Source organism: Pristiophorus japonicus, unplaced genomic scaffold, assembly GCF_044704955.1.
Source record: "Pristiophorus japonicus isolate sPriJap1 unplaced genomic scaffold, sPriJap1.hap1 HAP1_SCAFFOLD_650, whole genome shotgun sequence".
Classification (NCBI taxonomy): domain Eukaryota; kingdom Metazoa; phylum Chordata; class Chondrichthyes; family Pristiophoridae; genus Pristiophorus; species Pristiophorus japonicus.
The window spans coordinates 86923-111189 of record NW_027254562.1 but is presented as its reverse complement, the minus strand read 5'-3'; the positions used below and the strand labels follow the sequence as shown (position 1 = coordinate 111189).

The 24267-nt window shown below is 44.5% G+C and overlaps 1 protein-coding gene across 1 annotated transcript in view; it reads right to left on the bottom strand.

Annotated features, from left to right (window-relative positions):
• Window positions 1–24267, bottom strand: part of mtor (mechanistic target of rapamycin kinase) — a 269702-nt gene that overhangs the window by 164066 nt on the left and 81369 nt on the right. Inside the window, exons 19-22 of the mRNA XM_070874034.1 lie at window positions 14387–14479; window positions 11260–11406; window positions 5882–6024; window positions 4103–4265 (exon numbers count right to left, since the gene is read on the bottom strand). Of these exons, the coding sequence (XP_070730135.1) occupies window positions 4103–4265; window positions 5882–6024; window positions 11260–11406; window positions 14387–14479 (546 nt within the window). The remainder of the gene's footprint in view (window positions 1–4102; window positions 4266–5881; window positions 6025–11259; window positions 11407–14386; window positions 14480–24267) is intronic.

Genomic DNA, 24267 nt, shown 5'->3' with positions numbered 1-24267 from the left:
AAATCAGAAAGGTAAATGTTCACCAACTTTGTCAGGGATAGATGGAAGTCAGACTCCAGAGGTAAAAGGACAGTGCTCCAATTCAATGATGCATCCACTACCTTTTTAAAAAATTCTCTTAAGCCTTTTGTATGGAAGGAAAATATTCTACAGTTAAAAAAAAAGTTGGATCCTAAAAATCAATGCATCAGTTGCACGGTCATACTTGTTTTACATCTCCTAAATATAGAGGCAAAACTGGAACAGATAAACCAGGCCAAATGGTGCTCACGGAAAACATTGAAAATAGAAAGATATAAGCTTGCTTATGCATCACTGTTTTCAAGCTGCTGTTTGTAACTATTTACCTCAATGCACATACCTTTGCAATAGCTGGGGAAAACAAATACAGACCAGCAACAGTGAAACCACCTCACTAGCTGTACACACATGGCACAGCTTTTAGCCACTCAGCTCCACCCAATCCCCTCACGGCAGCCATGGTTTAGTCACCTCTGTCGGCCTACCATTTGCTGTTTGAATTGAAGGCTGAAGAAGCACAGCTGACAGAGGTGCGACTCAAAAACATCTATTCTGGTGGTGCCTCTTTTTTTGCATTTATTGTTTGCCATCGACAGCAGCAAACTTCCAATAGAAATGTGATATTAGTCAGAGAATGGTGCGCAGCACAGGGCAAGAAAGCAAGCAAAATGAGAGCAGCAACAACAACAATATGCATTTCCAGCATCTTTAACATAGTACAATGTCCCAAGTGCAGCAGAGCACATCGGGAGGGCGGAGCATTTAAAAACAGGAGGATAGATTTTGTACTTTGCAGCCAAGAACATATCCCAAAGGGTGTATTGCCAGGGTAAGGTATATCTCACAGCAGCTGGAGAGGAACTTGGAAAGGGAGGGGGTAAATCCAGTTGTCGTGGGCCATGTTGGAACAAATGACGTGGGTAGGAACTTATGGAAGAGTATCAGGAGTTAGGCTCTAAATGAAAAAGCAGGACCGAGGGTGATAATCTCTGGATTATTGCCCGAGCCACATGCAAATTGACATAGAAGTAGACAGATCAGGAGAATTAACATGTGGGTAAAGGGCTGGTGTGGAAAGGAGGGGTTCCTTTTCATGGGACTCTGGCACCAGTTCTGGGACAGGAAGGAGCTGTACCGATGGGACGGGCTCCACCTGAACCAGGATGGGACCCGTGGTCTAGCGGAAAGAGTAAATAGGGAGGTGGCAAAGGCTTTAAACTAATAAGATGGGGGGAGGGATCTACAAGAAACATAACCAGCCTAAATATAAACAAAACAGGAAGAGAGGCAGAATAAAGGGAGGACATTGATGGCATAGGAATAAATAGAGTTGTAGAACAGGAATCTAAAAATATGGTTAAACATAAAATGAGGAAATCCTATTAAAAATGAGTTAAACTGTCTGTACAGCAATGCACAGTGTCCGTAATAAAATAGGGGAGCTGGAGGCAATCATCATGTGTGGCGAGGAACCAGATATAGTAGATATTACGGATACGTGGGTACAGAAAAATCAGGACTGGGAATTAAACATTACAGGGTATAACATATTTAGAAAAGACAGAGAGGGAAAAAGGGGAGGTGGAATAGCTGTACTTATTAGGGATAACATAATGGCAGTAGAAAAAAAATGACGCAGCTATCAACAAGACAAAAATAAAATCCATATGGAGAGAGATAAAAAATAATAAAAGATCAATTATACTAATAGGTGTAGTCTGCAGACTAATAGTGGAAGGGAGGTAGAAGAAGAAATATGCAGAAAAATTAGGGAAATGAGTAAAAAACATAGAATAATCATCAGGGATTTCAACTACCCTGATATTAATTGGACAGAAAAGGTAGATGAAGGGGATATGGGAATGGAGCTCCCACAATGTGTACAGGACTCCTTTCGAACTCAATATGTAAAAAGCCCAACAAGGGGGAATTCGCTATTGGAATCGAGTAATGGGGGATGAACCAGAGCAGATAAGAGAAGTAAAAGTAGGGAAACATCTAGGCAATAGTGGCCATAATACACTTAAAAATGATAACTGAGAATGACATAAGTATAACAAAAACCAGGGTAATAGATTGGAGAAAAGTTAATTTTGAGGGGCTGTGAATAGACCATGAGAAAATAGAATGGGCAACAATATTGACAAACAATGATGTAGAACAAGCAATGGGAAATATTAAAACGGTGTTCAACAAAGTGCAGGAACAATATATTCCGCTTAAAAGAGCAAAATAAACACTACTGCAACTCCATGGATGAATAAAGCCATACGGGAACAATTGAACGTAAGAAAAGAGGCATACATTAAGTACATAGACAACTGCATGATAAGGAAGAATACAAAGAGATTAGGAGAGAAGTCAACGAAATAATTAGGAAGGCAACGAGGAACTATGAAATTAAATTATCAAGGAACATAAAACAAAAAAAATAGTAAAATATTTTACAGGCACAACAATAAAAAAAGGACGGTTGGGATGGGAATAGGGCCATTAAGGAATAGACAAGATAATACCATAGGTAATAGAGAGATGACAGAAATATTGAATAATTATTTTGCTTCAGTATTTATCTGGGAAATAGAACATGTGGACATGACATTGAATGATGAGCTTAGTAATGAGATAAATGCATTTAAAATTAAAAAGAGGGGATATATTAAATAAACTAATCAAACTCAAGAGGATAAAACCCCATGTCCAAGTGGATTGCATCCACGCATTTTAAAAGAATCTAGGGAGGAGATAGCAGAGGCATTACTAAACATATTTAATAAATCGTTAGAAAAGAGTGTGGTGGCAGAGGACTAACGGAGAGCTAACATAATATCTATATTTAAGAAGGGGGATAGAACATGTCCAGGGAATTGTAGACCAGTCAGCTTGACATCGGTGGTAGGAAAAATAATGGAATCCCTACTAAAGGAGAAAATAGAACATCTAGAAACCTCATTGAATTTTTTGAAGAGGTAACAGAGAGAGTAGACAATGGTAATGCAGTAGATGTAATTTATCTAGATTTTGCAGAGAGTAGGGGTAAAAGGTAGCTATTCACAATGGCAGAAGGTGGATAGTAGTAGGATGTGCAAGAGGCCAGAATTGGAAGAGCGCAGATATCTGAGGGTTGTAGGGCTGGAGGACGTTTGAGATAGGGAGAGGCGAGGCCATGGAGGGATTTGAAAACAAGGCTGAGAATTTTAAAATTGAGACTTTGCCAGACCAGGAGCCAATGTAGGTCTACAAGAGTTGATGGATGAACAGGATTTGGCACGAGTTAGGATACGGGCAGCAGAATTTTGGATAAGCTTAAGTTTATGGAGGGTGGAAGATGGGAGGCCGGCCAGGAGTGCATTGGAAGAGTCAAGTCTAGAAGTAACCAAGACATGGATGAGGATTTCAGCGGCAGATGAGCTGAGGGAAGGGCAGAGTCAGCCGCTTTCAGAGGTGGAAATAGGTGGTCTTAGTGATGATTGGTGGATATGTGGTCAGGAGATCATCTCGGGGTAAAATACGACAGCAAGATTGCCAACAGTCTGGTTCAGCCTCAGGCAGGTGCCAGGGAGAGGAACAGAATCGATGGCGAGGGAACGGAGTTTGTGGCAAGGACCGAAGACAATGGCTTCAGTCTTCCCAACATTTATTTGGAGGAAATTTCTGCTCATCCGGTACTGGGTGCCAGACAAGCAGTCTGACAATTTAGAGACAGTGGAGGGGTCAGGAGAGGTTGTGGTGAGGTGGAGCTTAGTGATGTCGCTGAGGGGCAGCATGTAGATGAGAAATAAGAAAGGGCCAAGGATAGATCCTTGGGGGACACACTGGAGCATGTCAACATAAAATATTACTGACAGCATTTTATAGTACGTCTTAAAACTGACTCACTAGAAAAAATGTTCTTTATAATTCAATACAACTGCAGCCCATAACTGGTCATGAACATTAGCAAGCAACACCAGTATGTGTATTAAATAACTTTTGTAAAAAATCTCTGGCGTCTAGGAGGCAGCTTGTCTGAAACATGTCCATCTACTTTGGTAAAAGGTCAGTATTTTAATAACTTGACACTGTTTAGCTTCTCTTTTACCTTGTCACTGTGCTCCATGAATTCTGCCAGGTTCAGCAGTGTCTGTGTGACCTCGGCAATGTCCTGAGAAGTTAGAGCCTGCTCAATACTTCTGATCAACTCATCTTGTTGCGCTTCATGCAGTTCTGACCAACAGGATAGGAAAGCGGCATTAAACAGGTCTCTGCATGAAAAAAAAATCAGAAGTTTTAGAAAATACAAAGAGAAACAAATCATCTGCCGGTTCTGATTTGCAAAAGGCTTCAGTTACACAATGTTTATTCATGCAGAATAGAAAACAAGCAAAAAACCATCAGAAATATGAACTGCAGTTTTATTGAAGCATATTTATTTATGGCCAACCTTTTTTCTCTTACTATGGGGGCTGTGTGCCTTTTGATTCTTCCCCTAATGGCTTTTTTTCAAATATGAGCCTAGACAGTGAATGCTGGCTGTTTATTCAACGATGGATGGGGGCACCACAGCCAGGTTTGATCCAGTCTTCACCTGATGCCAGTCCACCAGCAGGGATCCTTGGATAGCAATCAGAATCTGGAAACCTTGCCTGATTTTCCCCCCTCCGTGCCCCTGAAGTGTTGCTGAGATCAGCTATTCAATGCACACCAAGGATTGAACTTGGGCTCTCTGGTAAGTGAAGAAAAACTGGGCGAGTTACCACAGGCCCAGCAACACTCAGGAATCTATACTGGGACTCAAATTATTGCCTTCATATGGGGTAGATAAGGACAGAAAAAGACTTGAAATTTGAGGGAAAAAAAAATGTAAGATTTATATTGTAGGCAAATTAACTCATTAATAAGGTTCAACAGAAGTATTACAGAGCAGAGTTGCTTGCCAGAATGAGCACTAGTTTAATTCACCTGTGGGTGCAATTGCAACTTTTTGGGTCACTCACCTACATGCACACACAAATAAAAAAAACTTAGATTTATATAGCCCTATATCAGTAAACCTATAAAAGTGCTCAACACAATTAAATTACAACTTGGAGTGCAGTGACTGTTGTGCTGTAGGCTAACGTATTGTATAAACTGCATATAATGGTGTTTCAACCAAGAAACTTTGGAAAAAACACCTCTCTCATGCAAGATGAGGGTCAAGATTACAAAGCATCTATCCACTGAAACATTCTTCCTTATATTGGCAGTTGCTCACAAATACGTTTTTTTCTGTTCATTCTCATTTCAGCTGCTGCTCAGCTCATTCAGCACGGAGATATTTCAATGGCAAACTCTCCTGCCCAACTTCCATCCTGGCTGCCAACACCAAGGGCTGTCACCCTAATAACACTGTTGCACCATCTAGTAGCCAACAGCTAGCACTTTATATGGCGACCTTGCGCAGAAAAGCATCACACAGAGTGCTTTGAAAGGGGTAGAAGACACAGCCGAGGATGGAAAGATTAAGAGGAAATAAAACTGCTATCAGTTAGAGATATATATATATTTTTTTTAAGGAGGCTTCTTAAGTAAATGAGGGCCGGTTATATACTGACCATGGTAGATGCCTGGGACTAGGTTGCCTGCCAACCTTCTTGGCTAGGGATGGTGTTTCTTATGAAGATCAAATATTCAAGTGAACTTTACGCTGCGGGGGGGTGTGGCTGAAACATAATGGAGTGCACTGCAGTTCTTTGCAGTCTATCAGCATCATCTCTAATGACATAACACACACGTGAACGTTCATTATGATCACATTGATTGTCCAATACAAATGCTGATGGTTTCAAATATTTGTTCAATATTTATGATCTGTAAATTACTAAACTGGAAGTTTTACCTAGCCAAAGGGTTGTAGGCCTGAGCTAGGGACCAACATGAGCGGAGTGCAGGTGATGGGGATTCTTTAAGCAGTTCCACACTTAATCGTCTCAGCCATTCCATCCAGTCATCTTTAGAAACTCTCCTGGCAGCTCCCCAGGCCTGAAACATAAATCCAAAGTACATACAATTGCTTCTTTATAACATTTTTTGCAACAGTTCATTGCACAAGGTCTAATAACTATACCAGAGGAAACTCAAGTATGAATGAAGCAACTCATTGCCATGGTCCTACTAAAATAGCTGCTGATTTTTATTAATGAAACAGCCTTTTTAAACACTTCCGGGCATCAAAAATAATTTTTAAATCTAAGTGTTAATGCCTGCTTTATACTGGTGGACAAAGGAATATTGTATAGAAACATAGAAATTTACAGCGCAGAAGACCATTTCGGCCAATCGTGTCCGCGCCGGTCGACAACGAGCCGCATGGCCCTTGGTCAGCAACCCTAAAGGTTACATATAAACCTATGAACAACGACGCAAAGGCAAAGAGCACCCAGCCCAACTCACACAAATGCAACACCCCTTATACTGAAACATTCTACACTCCACCCCAACCGGAGCCACGATATCTCCTGGGAGAGGTAAAAACCAGATAAAAAACCAGGCCAATTTAGGGAGAAAATAATCTGGGAAAATTCCTTTCCGACCCATCCAGGTGATCGAAACTAGTCCAGGAGATCACCCTGGCCATATTCTATTCCCTGCTTACCATTACATCTGTACCATCCAAAAGGTCATACAGTCTAATCCCAATTACCAGCTTTAGGTCAGTAAACCTACAGGTTACTGCACTTCAAGTGCCCATCCATCTGCATCTACCACTCTTCCAGGCAGCGAGTTCCAGATCCCCACAACCTTCTGCTTAAAGAAGCCCCACTCAAATCCCCTCTAAACCTTCCACCAACCACCTTAAAACTATGCTTCCTCATAATAGACCCCTCCACCAAGGGAAATAGACTCTTACTATCCACTATGTCCAGGCCCCTCAATATTTTGTATACCTCAATGAGGTCTCCTCTCAGCCTCCTCTGTTCCAATGAGAACAAACCCAGCCTATTCAATCTGTCTTCATAACTAAAATTCTCCATCCTAGTAAATCTCCTCTGCACCATCTCTAGTGCAATCATGTCCTTCCTGTAGTACGGCGACCAGAACTGCACGCAGTGCTCCAGCTGTGGCATAACCAAAGTATTATACAATTTAAGCATAAACTCCCTGCTCTTGTATTCTATGTCTCGGCCAATAAAGGCAAGCATTCCGTATGCCTTCTTAACCACCTTATCCTCCTGGCCTGCTACTTTCAGGGAGCTGTGGACAAGCACTCCAAGATCCCTTTGTTCATCTATACTATTAAGTGGCCGACCGCTTAATGTGTATACCCTTTCCTTATTAGCCCGCCCAAAGTGCATCACCTCGCACTTCTCTGAATTAAATTCCATTTGCCACTGCTCTGCCCACCTGATCAGTAGATGGATATCCTCCTGCAGCCCATGACTTTTCTCTTCATTATCAACCACACAGCCAATTTTAGTGTCGTCTGCAAACTTCTTAATCGTACTCCCTATATTCAAATCTAAATCATTGATATATATCACAAAAAGCAAGGGACCCAGCACTGAGCCCTGCGGAACCACACTATGAATGTGGTATGCATTCATCTATTAATATCGCCAACAGTACTTTCTAGGCTGCTGAATTTAAACACAATGATTATCAATTCAAATGAATGACAGAACGTCATGCACAAATTCATGTAGAATAATATAAATAAGTCCATCCAAATATCTATTTCTAATCCTATTGTTATTGAAGTACAGGTGCAGCGTCAAGAATCCAGGAGTTCCGCAATCCGGAATGTTCCAGGACGATCGGTGGCAGGGTCGTCCGGAATCTGTAAAATGTACCGGAATCCGGACCCGATGACCCTGCCAACCTCGGGGTACGCCGCTGCCCGACCTCGGGCCTCGCCTCGCCTACGATCGCCTCACTGCCGCTGCCCTTACCTCAGGGCCTCCTTACCAGCTCACCTGAACACCTCCCCGGCAGAGCCGGATGGCCCGATGACGACCTCCCCGGCGGGAATCTGTCCTCCCCCCCCACCCCCCCCCAACTTTCTGACGTTCCAAAATCTGGAAATACCTGAACCTGGGCTCGAGTGTTTCCAGATTCGTGACATCAGAAAGCAAATTGAAAGTCCGGAAAGGACCTGAATCCGGAATGGCCTCGGTCCCAAGGGTTCTGGATTTTAGGTGCTGCACGTGTGCTACTCATCAGATTCTTTTTTTTTTTACACATATACTTGATGTCTATATGTTCTAAGGTCACACAATATATAAACTGTCTCCAAACATCCAGGTCCCACTTTGTAATTTAACAGTGGTTCTGATGGCAACATGGCTGAATTACATCAAACACGCATCAGGTGCGATCACTAACATTCACAAGCCGACAGCCCAATTATACTGCAACAGCTGCATCAAGACAGCCTCTTTGCATTGCTGAGAAGAGTGCAATGCAACCCAGAACTAGTTGCCACAGTAACAACACTTCATTTCCATAAATGGCATTATCACTAATAAATCCAACAAGGCGTTCAGGAGAAACTCCTTTATCCAGAGAGTGGTTAGAATGTAGAACTCGCTATCACAAGGAGTAGTCAAGGTGAGTAGCACTGATGCATTTAAGGGGAAGCTAGATAAACACACGAAGCAGAAAAGGTTATGCTGATAGAGTTGGATACAGAGGGGTGGCAGGAGGCTCATATGGAGTATAAATACTGGCATGGACCATTTGGGTCGAATGGCCTGTTTCTATGCTGTGCATTCTATGTATGTAAACAGCATGACACCTCCTCAAGGAAGAAGTTACACACCATTTCAGTTTTACAGCAGTTATAGGGCTCAAGTTTCCCCAGGAGTTGCTGTTTTTTTTGGAGCAATTAGATTTTTTTGGAGTAACTTAAAAATTGCAATTCTCCCCATTTAATTTGCTCCTGTGTAAGTGAGTTAGTCAGGTTTTTTTTTTTAAGTTCAGTTTTTTTTTTCCAAAAGGGGGCGTTACCAGCCACTTACACCTGTTTTGGCCATTTAAGCAAGTTTAGCCAGCTAAAACTTACTCCAAACTAACTTAGGCCAGAGTAAGGGGCCACTTTTGTATGTTCTAAAAAACCTTGCGGTGAATTAAGAGATCAGCACAGGTAGCCAGAGATAGGCGGGGGGGTGCGGGGGGGGAGAAGAGAGGGCGGAAAGAGAGAGAGAAAGGAAGTTAGAGGATTCTCCAAAGCATTAAACACTTCACTTTTAACAATAAAGCATAGAAACCATCATAATTAATAAAGAATAATAAATGAAAAATAAATCAAGTATTAAGAAATAAAAAATCCTACCGTGCCGACTGGAGCATGCACCGGCAAAACCCTTTGGCCAGGGCTAGGGGCGGGAGGCTCGCAGCCAGCAGTAGGAGAGATCTGTGCGTCTCACATAGTGTAAGGCAATCAGTCACCTGTGTGTCTGGAAACGGTCCAAAACCCTGCTGATAATGAAAGCCACCTTGCAGCTTAGTGAGGTGGAGCACAAAGTCAGCTTCTGGGTCAAACGCCAAGAATGGTTTGTGTGAAAGGGCCTGTAGGCACTCAAAAGCTGCCATATATAGACTTTTATTGACAGCAATTATCCCTTCCACAGAATTGCATTTCAGTGCTTGACCTGCAAAGTTAACAACTTCTTCTAGAAGCTAAGCGAGGGTACAGCTGAGCAATGAAACGGGAGCGAATCCAGTTGACGGACTGCTATGATTGTCCCCTGCAGATTCACAATGACTGATTTGTAGCTATCATTTTAAATATCTCTGTTGGAAGCCAGGTCTGTATAGGTCAGGTGGGGGTGGGGGGGGGGGGGTGGCGGAGAGCATTTTATTTTTTTTAGATCCAATAAACAAATGAAGAAACTTCTTAGGCTACAAGTGCTGAAGCTGTGGAGGATTCATACTTCCAGTTGGGTGCAAGTACCCTCTTGGGCTTGTAATAATGAACCAGCCTGTGGATTCTGCTCTCAGTAAGAATCAAATGGAACTTGGCATCTTTATGCTTCCTGTTCCTCTCCAAATGCTTGCAGACAGCCATAGCAGTCTTGATCAAATGGTGGGGAGCCCATTCGACCAGGGCTAGGGACGGCGTGCTTTGGGCCCCTCCCACACAGCCTGCATCGATTCGGGGGCGAGGAGCTACTGCACAAGGTCCCGGCACTGTTTTCAGCACCGGTACCTGGCTCCACCTCCCATTCCTTCTGCTACGCTACGCCAAGGGTCTGCATCATTCCAGCTGTGGGGAGAATACCATGGTAACTTTTAGGCGCGGTTTTTGTTCTAAAAAGTCGGCGCACCTGGGGACAAACTTGGGCCCATAATAACTAAAAACTATCCAAACTGTAATTTTTAAAAACTTCAATTTTAGAGAAGAGCCAACGACCTAGATATCCTGCTTGCCTGACTAGAGGGCAAAGCAGAGTGATCAGTAAAATGCAACACTGCTGGCTCTGTATTGCTCCAAGCAAATATCTGTAGTACAAGATCGTTATAATTAATGCCTGGTTCAACAGTCTTCAACTTTAGTGTGTTGTAAATTTCTATAATTACACATTAAATACAGCACGTGGGCCTGGAGACTACCAAGAGAGTTAGAAAAAAAAGGTGTCAGTTGATATACAACTGATGTCAGTTGCTAATGACTTGATTTTAATATATTTTCAATATTAAAATTTTGGCACAGGAGCTTTTAAACGATACTTTAGACATGCGGCAGCCTTCGAGATGCAGACCACATTCCGAGCATGAAATTTAAGGCTGTTATTAGTTTCTATAAAAATGTTACTGCAATCTGTATTGTGCATCAAAACAAGTAGTAAATGTAAAATGAATCGCTTTATGAAAATTTCTAAAGACTCATATACAATTAAAATTAAAAACGTTGCAAGTCACACACCATCATTCTAATTATCCCTTCAAGCGTAAACCTTTTTGTTAGCATCCATTCAGGCAATAGATTTACAACGGGAATATTTCAGACTCACATCTTCAAGTTAGTGTATAGTTTATAAACTTCGCTCAAAGTAACCGAATGGAATTGGTACCACTAAGTCAAAGCTTAAGTTTAAAAAAAAAAATCCCTGCTTATACTGCACATGGTAGACATGTTTATGATAAATACCCCCATAACTAAATTCAGGAATAAAAGGCAGTTTTGATTGCCTATTACCAAGTTCATGCATCTACACATATACTTGAACAAACACATATTTTATACTTCATCGATCTAGGCTTTAATTGGGGACAAACCTTCTGTAGGTTCGTAGTGCTGACATGTAATTTCTTCATCGGGCCGGTTTCCACTGGTCCACTAGACAGCGTGTCCCCCTGGTTGCCTCGTGAAGTCCGGTGTTGAAAAATGATAGGATCTTCCTCTTCTTCAGCCAAAGTGTAACCCTATTTTGCACATTCAAACAATTTTGAATATTTTCCATTACATTGGAACCAAAATTAGAGCTTTTACTTGACCAGCAAAATTATGGAGACTGCACCATACTGAGCAGTGAGATAGTATCTCAGCTGTGGCTGCTTTAGAAGTGGGTTCTTGGTCTGTCCTCAAATTTACTCATAAGCAAATTTGGATTTGACAAAGATGTACTTCCATCAGGATTATTATATTTGATAAACTTACAAACATCAATTTTACCAAAACAAAAAATATCCCTTCTCAAGGGCAATTGGGGATTGGCAATAAATGCTGACCTTGCCAGCGACACCCACATCCCATGAACGAATAAAAAAAAAACATTGAAATACAGTTGAATCCTATGTTCAACAGATAAGTCACAGCGCCTAATGCTGCCAAATAAATATTTCTCCAAAAGGAGAATGACTATGGGGGGGGGGGGGGGGAAAGAAGAGACAGAGAAATTAAATTTAAATATAAACTACTTTCCCTCCCATTTAATGTGCCACTGTCATGCAAAGATTTCCACTGTGCGCCAGGAGAAATGCAACTTGAGTGCTTCACCACATCCCTCAAAAAGGCCAATATTGTTGTCTGACAGGTGGCAAACAGAACTTAGCCGACACAAGTGAACAAATCACCAACGAGTAAGCTCCATAAAGTCAACATTTCAGAACTGATCAAGTGTACATCAATATGGATCCACTTATTTACAGTGTGAACACATGATAAATGCATTATCGTACCGCATTAGATTGTGAAGAACCATAATTTAAGACAGGAAAGGGTTACAACAAATAAGCAGTTCGAGAAATTGAACCATTGGATATGCATGTCCTTTAAGACCTGCTGCCTTTGTCTGTCTCAGTGATGGAGATCATAGGTTTGAGGTGCTGCTAAAGAAGTCAGGCGAATTGCTGCAGCGAAATCCTGTAGATTGTACACACTGCCGACACGTTACGCCAGTGCTGGAGGGGGTAAATGTCGAGCCTAGTGGACGAGGTGCCGGTCGAGCAGAATGATTTGTCCTGAATGAGATCGAGCTTTGAGAGTGTTATTGCAACTGTACACGTCTAGGCAAGTGAAGAACAGTCAATCACACTCCTGACTTGTGCCTGCAAGGTGGTAGAGAGGCTTCCAAACTACTGTCTTTGAAGTTATCAAATTAAACTCCCTGTGACAAACTTGTTGGCACATTTCTCCCCATTAGCCATATCAATCTTGGCATGACTTTAAACATCCATCAGTTAGGTCATGTAAACTATCTAGGCCCATACTTGGTGAGTCATGTGAAGTAATGTGGAGCAACTGCATCATATTCCTTTTATAAATGTAATGGATCAGATCATGTTGATAATACTGCTTTTTCATTCTATTTACAATATCTAGGCACCTGTAATGCAATCAAAAGAATCTTCACTCATTTATAGATGTAGAATCCCATGCACCAATTTCAAATGGAAATGAATTAATAAAACAGTTTTATGGTGGTCAGCAATTCACAGCATTCAAGTCTCCCTATATTTACCAGGAACAAATTGTGCCTACTGTGCTACTCAATAAAAACTTACTGCCTTCATCAGTAACATTATTCTTGGTCAGCCCTCTCAGCCATTTCCAGTCACTATGTTCCAGTACCCATTTGAAGAAGCTACCTCACTGGAATCTAACGGTTAACAGAGTGGAGATTACGGACGCATTGGTTTAATAATAGAAGTGCTCTACCCCTCACTTTTCAACCATATTCCTACCATCAAAAGTGATTCTTCACCTAAAAGCAATTGGGGGAAAACAAAAACAAACTCCAATCCCGGAACACAAAACAATTCCAAAAAGAACCCTCGTTATCCCGCTGAACCAAAGACAAGACGACACATGGTTTACTAAGCCTAATTCAAACAATGGGCAAACCCAGGCAGAGGGGAGCTCCAAATTCCATTTGCTCTTGTCATTCATTTTAAAAATACACAAAGGATTTCAGTTGTGTCATAAAACAAAAAAGAAATTGTACGAGAGACACGTAATTTTGTTTTCCCACCGAGCTTTCAAGATTCAGAACAGATGATAATGCTGTTGAAGCTCAACAAAAGGGGAGCTGGTTGTTACTATGCACTCACTTTATCTTCCTACATTAAACTATTTATACAGCGAGATGTGTGTGTGCGATTCACTGCGATGTCGAGGTCACTTTCCACTTTAAAGGAACAAGGTGGTACATGCACAAAATAAAAACATTTCCTCTTTCATTTATTTACTTTAAGTGATTGGGCATATAGCAGTGGTTTGGGTCAGTGAATAGCACCTGACTGACATCGACTCAAATTAGAATGGCCTAAGTAAAGTGCAACCAAATTACACTTTATCAAAAGATTGTTGGGAAGTTAAAAGACGGCGTATGTAATTGTTTTTCCCACAAGATTTCCGCAGCATCCCAGAGGGAACAGCATTTTATTGTTTTAGGTCATCACTGTAAAAGACTATCTGGGGAGAGTGGGGAAAATTTGGCCTGTTGCTATTTATAGTGAAATCATAAATGCCTTTTACATAGTTACAATTTTCCTACAGATGGTAAACAGGGAAGCTCTTCCACCATTACCATTTGACACTGTAACTTGAAACTATATTTTTTTGGAAGTGTTATGTATAGGAGACAGAATTTCTGTAACACAGAACCGCTACTCTCTATTTTGTACACCTACATAGGACGTATCACATCAGTCACTCATGGTGAATCAGAAACATGAATGATGCCATAGGATACTATAGGTTACTAACTTTTGCATGTGCATAGTTCAGAATCACCAGGATAATAAGTTAAAACAAAGCAGAGATTAACTATTGTACATTTTTAAAGAAACAGAAAAGCAAAGGAAAGATGAAGGAGGGAAAAATATGAAGAGCTGAAAACAAAATATTCTGAGTGCACTGCTGCACTTTTAAACTTAAAATATACACCGAATCTACACTCACCTTTACAATGCGACATATTAACACATCATATCGCTGGTGGTTTATCCTGTGGCGCATCATCACCTTGTTCACCATAGGAATAAATATTTGGTACTGAAAAATATTAGAAAGTGCTATTAAAATCTAGCAATGCTTTTGTCAATAATGGCTTTTAATTTATTTTAATGCAGACGCAATCAATTAAAATAATTAGTATCTTTGCTCGAAGTAGTGATAGTAGGATGCACTGCCTTAACAAGTACATAAGAACATAAGAAATAGGAGCAGAAGTAGGCCATCTGGCCCCTCGAGCCTGCTCCGCCATTCAATATCATGGCTGATCTGATCTTGGCCTCAACTCCACTTCCCCTGCCCCCTCCCCATAACTCTCGACTCACCTATCTCTCAAAAATCCGTCATATTCACCTTAAATATATTCAATGGCCCAGCCTCCACTGCTCTCTGGGGTAGAGAATTCTAAAGATTCACGACCCTCAGAGAAGAAATTCATCCTCATTTCCGTTTTAAATAGGCGACCCCTTATTCTGAGACTATGCCTAGTTCTGATTTCCACCACGAGAGGAAACATCCTCTCTGCATCTACACTGTCAAGCCCCCTCAGAATCTTACACGCTTCAATAAGATCACCTCTCATTCTTCTAAACTCCAATGAGTATAGGCCCTTTTTTCATATGACAACCCCTTCATCTCAGGAATCAACCTCGTGAACCTTCTCTGAACTTCCTCCAATGCAAGTATATCCTTCCTTAAATGAGACCAATACTGTATGCAGTACTCCAGGTGTGGCCTCACCAACGCCCTGTACCGTTGTATCAGCCTTTCCTTACTGTTATACTCCATCCCCTTTGCAATAAAGACCGACATTTCATTTGCTTTCCTAATTACCTGCTGTACCTGCATGCTAACTTTTTGAGTTTCATGTACAAGGACTCCGAGATCCCTCTGTACCGCAGCATTTTGTAATCTCTCCCCATTTAAATAATAATGTTTTTTTATTTTTCTTAGCGAAGTGGATAACCTCATATTTTCCCACATTATGGGCCCAAGTTTCCACATGATTTGCGCCTGATTTTTAGGAGCAACTGGTGGAGAACGGACTATCTTAGAAATCGCAATTCTCCACATTTTTTTTCCTGCAGTTCTAGTGAGGTAGAACAGTTCTACTTTGGAACAGAATTTTTTCTTCAAAAGGGGGCGTGTCCGGCCACTGACGCCTGATTTCAAAGTTTCCACAGTGAAAACGTACTCCAAACTAACTTAGAATGGAGCAAGTGAAGATTTTTGTAGAACTGAAAAAATCTGTTCTACACATTAAAAAATCAGGCGCAGGTTACAAATTAGGCGTCCAGAACGGGGTGGGGGGGGGGGGGGGAAGGGAAGTCATTAAATTCTACAATCAATCCTTATTTATACTTATACAAATATTATACAAATAAATACAACCTGAATAAACATTTATAAGAAAAGATTAAATAAACCTGTGTGAAAGTGCTTCAGCCATCGTTCGTTGCCGCGGGGGGGGTGGGGAAGGAAACCGCCGTTTGCCGCCGCGGGGGGGAGGGAGGGGAAGGAGACAGCGGTTTGTTGCCGCGGAGGGGAGGGAGGGGAAGGAGACAGGGGTTTGTTGCTGTGGAGGGGAGGGAGGGGAAGGAAACAGCGGTTTGTTGCCGCCGCGGAGGGGAGGAAACCGCCGTTTGTTGCCGTGGAGGGTGGGGAGGGGAAGGAGACAGTGAGAAGGGTAGCCTCAGTGCTGATGGCAATGTGCTTTTATTAAAAAATGTTCAAAAATTAAACAGCTACAAAGAACTACAAAAATGGCCGACTGCCAATGTTTTTTTTCACACTGCGCGTGCGCGAACACTCCAACGTGCACACGCAGCGTTGCCGGCAGGAAAAAAACGAATTTAAATAGTACCCGCCCCCTCCCACTTACAAAATCGGCGCGAGTGTAGGCTCCGCTCCCCTGGGCGCCGCGCCAAACAGACAAGGAGCTGCAAAGCGCTCGAGAATAGCGCGTTTTTTTTCTAGCGCCGTTTTAGGTGCGAAAAACGGGCGCCCAGCTTGGAGGGGCGCCCGTTTTTTATCCTGTGGAAACTTGGGCCCATAGAAATTTACAGCGCAGCATGCGGCAATTTCGGTCCATCGTGTCCGCGCCAGCTGACAAGGAGCCACACGGCCCTCGGTCAGCAGCCCTGAAGGTTACATATAAACCTATGAACAATGTACAATGGCAGACAGGTAAAGAGCATCTGTCTGACCCCACGGGGCTAAGTTTCGGCCTGAGTTGCTCCTGTTTGTTGTTTTGGAGCAACTGGTTTAGAATGGAGTATCTTAGAAATTGCAATTCTCGGCATTTAGTTTGTTCCAGTTCTAGTCAGTTAGAACAGTTTCAGTTTGGATCAGATTTTTTTTCCGGCCACTTACGCTCATTTTGAAAGTTTAGGCAGTGAAAACTTACTCCAAACTAACTTAGAATGGAGTAAGTGTAGATTTTTGTACGCTCAGAAAAACCTTGCCTACACTTAGAAAATCAGGCGTAGGTTACAAATCAGGCGTAGGGAATGGGGGGGGGGGGGGGGGGGGGGGTGTTTAAAGGGAAGTTGATTATTTGTAAAACTGAAGTGTTTAATGTTTAAGAGCCATCAATAATAAATGATAAATACATCAATAAATCAATCAAAAAAAGAATAAATAAAATTTAAAAAATCAATAAAACAAAACATTTTCAACTTACCGACTGCAGCACCGGGAGCCCTCCAACAGCGTGCTGGGACGGGACTCCCCCAAGTGTGTCTCTGTCAGTGTCTCTCTCTCTCTCTCTCTGTCAGTGTCTGTGTTTCTGACAGCGAGGGGGGGGGGGAGAAGGGAGGGGGAGAAAGAGAAGGGAGGGGGAGAAGGGAGGGGGAGAAAGAGAAGGGAGGGGGAGAAGGGAGGGGGAGAAGGGAGGGGGAGAAAGAGAAGGGAGGGGGAGAAGGGAGGGGGAGAAGGAGAAGGGAGGGGGAGAAAGAGAAGGGAGGGGGAGAAAGAGAAGGGAGGGGAAGAAGGGAGGGGGAGAAGGGAGGGGAAGAAGGGAGGGGGAGAAGGGAGGGGGAGAAGGGAGGGGGAGAAGGGAGGGGGAGAAGGGAGGGGGAGAAAGAGAAGGGAGGGGGAGAAAGAGAAGGGAGGGGGAGAAAGAGAAGGGAGGGGGAGAAAGAGAAGGGAGGGGGAGAAAGAGAAGGGAGGGGGAGAAAGAGAAGGGAGGGGGAGAAAGAGAAGGGAGGGGGAGAAAGAGAAGGGAGGGGGAGAAAGAGAAGGGAGGGGGAGAAAGAGAAGGGAGGGGGAGAAAGAGAAGGGAGGGGGAGAAAGAGAAGGGAGGGGGAGAAAGAGAAGGGAGGGGGAGAAAGAGAAGGGAGGGGGAGAAAGAGAAGGGAGGGGGAGAAAGAGAAGGGAGGGGGAGAAAGAGAAGGGAGGGGGAGAAAGAGAAGGGAGGGGGAGAAAGAGAAGGGAGGGGGAGAAAGAGAAGGGAGGGGGAGAAAGAGAAGGGAGGGGGAGAAAGAGAAGGGAGGGGGAGAAAGAGAAGGGAGGGGGAGAAAGAGAAGGGAGGGGGAGAAAGAGAAGGGAGGGGGAGAAAGAGAAGGGAGGGGGAGAAAGAGAAGGGAGGGGGAGAAAGAGAAGGGAGGGGGAGAAAGAGAAGGGAGGGGGAGAAAGAGAAGGGAGGGGGAGAAAGAGAAGGGAGGGGGAGAAGGGAGGGGGAGAAAGAGAAGGGAGGGGGAGAAAGAGAAGGGAGGGGGAGAAAGAGAAGGGATGGGGAGAAGGGAGGGGGAGAAAGAGAAGGGAGGGGGAGAAAGAGAAGGGAGGGGGAGAAGGGAGGGGGAGAAAGAGAAGGGAGGGGGAGAAGGGAGGGGGAGAAAGAGAAGGGAGGGGGAGAAGGGAGGGGGAGAAAGAGAAGGGAGGGGGAGAAGGGAGGGGGAGAAAGAGAAGGGAGGGGGAGAAAGAGAAGGGAGGGGGAGAAGGGAGGGGGAGAAAGAGAAGGGAGGGGGAGAAGGGAGGGGGAGAAGGGAGGGGGAGAAGGGAGGGGGAGAAGGGAGGGGGAGAAGGGAGGGGGAGAAGGGAGGGGGAGAAGGGAGGGGGAGAAGGGAGGGGGAGAAGGGAGGGGGAGAAGGGAGGGGGAGAAAGAGAAGGGAGGGGGAGAAGGGAGGGGGAGAAAGAGAAGGGAGGGGGAGAAGGGAGGGAGGGAGGGGGAGAAGGGAGGGAGGGAGGGGGAGAAGGGAGGGAGGGAGGGGGAGAAGGGAGGGAGGGAGGGGGAGAAGGGAGGGAGGGAGGGGGAGAAGGGAGGGAGGGAGGGGGAGAAGGGAGGGAGGGAGGGGGAGAAGGGAGGGAGGGAGGGGGAGAAGGGAGGGAGGGAGGGGGAGAAGGGAGGGAGGGGGAGAAGGGAGGGAGGGAGGGGGAGAAGGGAGGGAGGGAGGGAGGGGGAGAAGGGAGGGAGGGAGGGAGGGGGAGAAGGGAGGGAGGGAGGGAGGGGGAGAAGGGAGGGAGGGAGGGGGAGAAGGGAGGGAGGGAGGGGGAGAAGGGTGGGAGGGAGGGGGAGAAGGGAGGGGGAGAGGGGGAGAAGGGAGGGGGAGAGGGGGAGAAGGGAGGGGGGGAGCGGGAGAAGGGAGGGAGGGAGGGGGAGAAGGGAAAAAGAGAGAGAGAGAGGGAGGCTGGCCGGGCCCGCCTGGGCCCCAAGACTTCGAACGGGGCCCACCCACAGCACCGGATTTAAAGGTAGGTGTCCGGGGGTCGGGTCGGGTCCAGGGGCAGGTCGGGTCGGGTCGGGTCCGGGGGCCAGGACGGGGGGGGAGGGGGAGTCGAGTCGGGACCCGAGGCGGCGAGAGTCGAGTCGAGTAGAAACAGGAGCTGGGCGTTTCGCGCCAGAAAGTGCGCCGAAAAAATACTTACCAATTCTCCGGCTCCCTGCAGCCCCAGTGAGGCCATTCGGCCAGGGCTAGGGGCTGCGTGCTTCTGGCCCCTCCCACACAGTTTTGGGCGCCTGGAGCTACTGCACACGCGCGCCCATGTAGAGGTCCCGGCACTGTTTTCAGCACAGGCACCTGGCGCCGCCCCCCATAGCTCGTGCTGCGCCACGCCCAGCTTCAGAGGACCTGCAGGGAGCCGGTGAATTGGTAAGTATTTTTTAGGTGCACTTTCTGGCGCAAAAAACGGGCGTCCAGGTCGAAACTTGGGCCCCACAGAACTGCGACACCCCATGCATCGCAACATTTTACACTCCACCCCACATGGAACCATGCGATCTGGGAGAGGCAAAAACACAGATTAAAAACCCAGGCCAATTGGGGAAAGAAATTTGGGAGAATTCCTCTCCGACCCATCCTGACTATCAACACTACTCCAGGAGATCACTGGCCATATTAGATTACCTGAAGTACTTACCATCGTATCTCCGCCGGCGAACAAGAGTTTATCAGGTCTAATCCCATTTACCAGCTCTAGGTCCGTAACCCTGTACCTTTTAAATCCAAGCACCTTTTAAATGTGGTGAGGGTTTCTGCCTCTAACCACCTTTCCAGGCAGTGAGTTCCAGACCCCCGCAACCCTCTGCCTGAAGCAGCTTTCTCTCAAATCCCCTCTAAACCTTCCACCAACCACCTTAAACCTATGCCCTCTCGTAATTGACCCCTCCACCAAGGGAAATAGGCCCTTGCTATCCACTATATCCAGGCCCCTCAAAATTTTATACACCTCAATGAGGTCGCCCCTCAGCTTCCTCTGTTCCAAGGAGAGGAACCCAGCCTATCCAATCTGTCCTCGTAGCTAAGATTCTCCATTCCAGGCAGCATCCTCACAAATCTCCTCTACACTCTCTCCAGTGCAATCAATATAATACAACGACCAGAACGGCACGTAGTATTCCAGCTGTGGCCTAACCAGTGTATTATACAATTTAAACATAACCTCCTTGCTCTTGTATTCTATGCCTCGACTAATAAAGGCAAGCATTACGTATGCCTTCTTAACCACCTGGCCTGCTACTTTCAGGGATCTGTGGACAAACACTCCAAGATGCCATTGTTCATCTATACTGAGCCCTGCGGAACCCCACTGGAAACATCCTTCCAGTCACAAACATCCATCGACCATTACCTTTTGCTTCCTACCTCTAAGCCAATTTTGGATCCAACTTGTCACTTTGCCCTGGATACCATGGGCTTTTACCTTTGTGATCAGTTTGGCATGTGGGACCTTATCAAAAGCTTTGCTAAAGCCCATCGTATACACTACCCTCATCGACTCTCCTGGTTACCTTCTCAAAAAATTCAATCAGGTTAGTCAAACACGATCTTCCCTTAACAAATCTGTGCTGACTGTCCCCGATTAATCCTTGCCTTTCTAAATGTAGATTTATCTTGTCCTTCAGGAATTTTTCCAATAATTTTCCCACCACTGAGATTAGGCTGACAGGCCTGTAATTACTCAACCTATCCCTTTCTCCCTTCTTAAACAAGGGTACCACATTAGCAGTCCTCCAGTTCTCTGGCACCCTGCCTGAATACAAAGAGGACTGGAAAATAATGGTCAAGGCCCCTGCTAATTCCTCTTTTGCTTCGCTCAACAGCCTGGGATGCATTTCATCCGGGCCTGGGGACTTATCTACTTTTAAAGCTGCTAAACCCCTTAAATTCCTCCTCTCTCACTATGTTTATTTCATTCAGAATTTCACACTCCTCCTCGATAGCAGTATCTGCATTGCTCCTTTCCTTTGTGAAAACAGATGCAAATTATTCATTAAAAACCATACCCACATCTTCTGCCTCCATACACAGATTACCCTCATGGTTTCTAATAGGCCCTATCCTTTCTTTAGTTATCCTCTTTCTCTTAATATATTCATAGAACATCTTTGGGTTTTCCTTGATTTTACTTGCCAAGAATTTTTCATGCTCTCTCTGAGCAATTCCTTTTTTAATTTCACCTGTGAACTTTCTATACTCCTCCAGAGATTCTACAGTATTTAGCAGTCAGTATAGGACATAAGCTTCCCTTTTTTTCTTTATCCTCCCCTGTAAGTCCCTAGACATCCAGGGGGCTGTAGAATTGTTACTCCCACCCTTTATCTTTAAGGGCATATTTTTGGCCTGAGCTCCCCGGATCTTCTCCTTGAATGACTCCCACTGTTCAGACATGGATTTACCTTCGAGTAGCTGTTTCCAGTCCACTTAGCCAAATCACTTCTCAACTTAGCAAAGTTACATTTTTCACCAATTTGGGATTTTTATTCCTGGTCTATCCTTGTCCTTATCCATAACTACCTTGAATCTGACTGAATTATGGTCACTGGCACCCAAGAGCTCTCACTGAAACCCCTTCTACCAGCCCAGCTTCATTCCCCAAAACTAAATCCAGAACCGCCCACTCCAGTGTTGGGCTTGTTACATACTAACTAAAAAAGTTCTCTTGAATGCATTTTAGGAATTCCACACCCTCTATACCCTTCACACCATATTTGTCCCAATCACTATTAGGATAGTTGAAATCCCCTATTACTGCCCTATGATTTTTGGACTTCACAGTGTGATCGTCCCTTTTTTATTTTTCAGTTCGACCCATAGGGCCTCATTTGATGATCCTTCTAACATATCATCCCTCACAACTGTAATAGTTTCTTTAATCAATACTGCGACCCCCCGCCCCCACCTTTTACACTCCTCTCTGTCCTGTCTAAAAATCCTGTAACCAGGATTATTGAGCTGCCAAACCTGTCCCTCTTTCAGCCATGTCTCTGTAATGGCTTTAATGTCATACTCCCAAGTGTCTATCTGTGCTCTCAGCTCATCCGCCTTATTCGCTATACTCCTTGCATTGAAGTATATACCATTTAGCACAGGAAGAAAGCCTTGATTACTACTTACTAACCCTTGTTTCCTGTCGTACAGTTTCACTTTCTACATTCTTGCTTTCCAATTTCAGCTTTACTTCCTTCTCTATTGAGTTTGTTCTCAGGTTCCCATCCCCCTGCCAAGCTGGTTTAAACTCTCCCTTACAGCACTAGCAAAATCCCTGCGAAGATATTGGTCCCGGCGCTGTTGAGGTGCAACCCATCTGGTTTGTACAGATCCCATCTCTCCCAGAAGCGGTCCCAATGCCTCGGGAATTTAAAGCCCTCCCTCCTGCACCAACTCTCCAGCTCTCTATCCTTCTATACTTGTACTCATTAGCATGTGGCACCGATATTAACCCAGAGATTACTACCTTTGAGGTCCTACCCTTTAATTTTTCTCCTAACTCCCTAAATTCTGCCTGCAGGAGCTCATCTCTCTTTCTACCTGTGTCATTGGTCCTGATATGGACTACGACCTCTAGCTGTTCCCCTTCCCCCCCCCCCCCCCCAAATGTCCTGCGTCCGCTCTGTGACATCCTTGACCCTGGCAGCAGGGAGGCACCATACCATCCTGGAGTCACATTTATGGCCGCAGAAACGTCTCTTTATTCCCCTCAATATTGAATCCCGTACCACTACAGCTCTTTTATTCTTTGTCCCTCCCCCCTGTGCAGCTGAGCCACCCGTGATGCCTTGGACTTGGCTCTGGCTGCACTCCGCAGAGGCACCATCGCCCTCACCAGTGCTCAGAAGAGAATATCGGTTGGAAAGCGAGAAGGATTCCTGCACCACCTGCCTAGCATTCATCCTCCGTCTGGTGTTCACTCACTTCATGTATGTATGTGTGTATGTATATATAAGTTTTTCCAGGAAAAATGGTTTCTACAATGTCACGGAAAAATTTCTATTATGTCTCATTACATCTGACAAAGGTCCCACATACAATGAATTACTTTAAAGTGCAGGCATAATTGTTTTGTGGACAAAAATAGCAGTCATTTTTACACCTAGCAAGGTCCCACAGATAGCAATAAAAATTAAGACCAAGTTAATTTTTCTTTGTTATGTTGGTTGAGGGAGGAATTTTGGTCAAGAGAATGAGAAAAGTCTTTGCTCTTTTTCAAAGAGCACCGTAGCATTTTTAACATGCCTGAACCACTGGAATACGGCTTCAGCGTGACATCTCAATCAAAAGACATCTCCAACAATACTGCATGGAAAATATCAGCCTAAAATATTGTTCAAGTACTACAGTGAAACTTGAGAACATAAACTGCAATCATGGTTCCCTCTAATTTTGTTTGGCCCCGTGCGGTCCCTTTAAGGGGCTGCGCGGGACATTCAAAATACCACGCATACACGTTTTTTGTATTGGAAAGCTGGCAAGCCGGCTTCGTGGGTTCCCTGGAGCACTGCGCGGCCACACAGCTTACAGGGAACAATGCCTGAAATTAAACCTAAGGGGGTAAAAATGCACTTTATTCACAACTATTAGTAGCCAAACCAATCAATCTAGATTCCAAAATAAACATCTGCAATGGATTCCCTTTAGATTAGCAACCTAAACTTCATGAGGTCATACCCACTGATGAAAAGTTTAACATGGACCATGCTCATCTCTAGAATTCAACATTAACCAACTGAGGCCATCAATCAGTGAATCTCTAACATATGTTTGGCTCAGTGCACATCCAGATGCAACCACTGCTGCTCTGGGTTTTCAATGGAGCCTGTCAGTGATTATATATGTTCAATCAGATTCATGCCACGAGACTAGGAAAGCCTGCTGAAGTCATAGGTTGCTTCATACAACATCCAGCGATGTTTCAATCACTCGCAAAGAATTCACCTCACTGAATGAAAAATCTGATCAACAATATGTAGGAATTGGATCTGCTCCATGACTTGTTCCTTAAATACCAGTTATCGACATAGTAATGCCATATATTAGTGCAAAGCCGCCCTGATAAAGTGCGACATCCCCACTGACACCTGGGAGTCCCTGGCCAACGACCGCCCTAAGTGG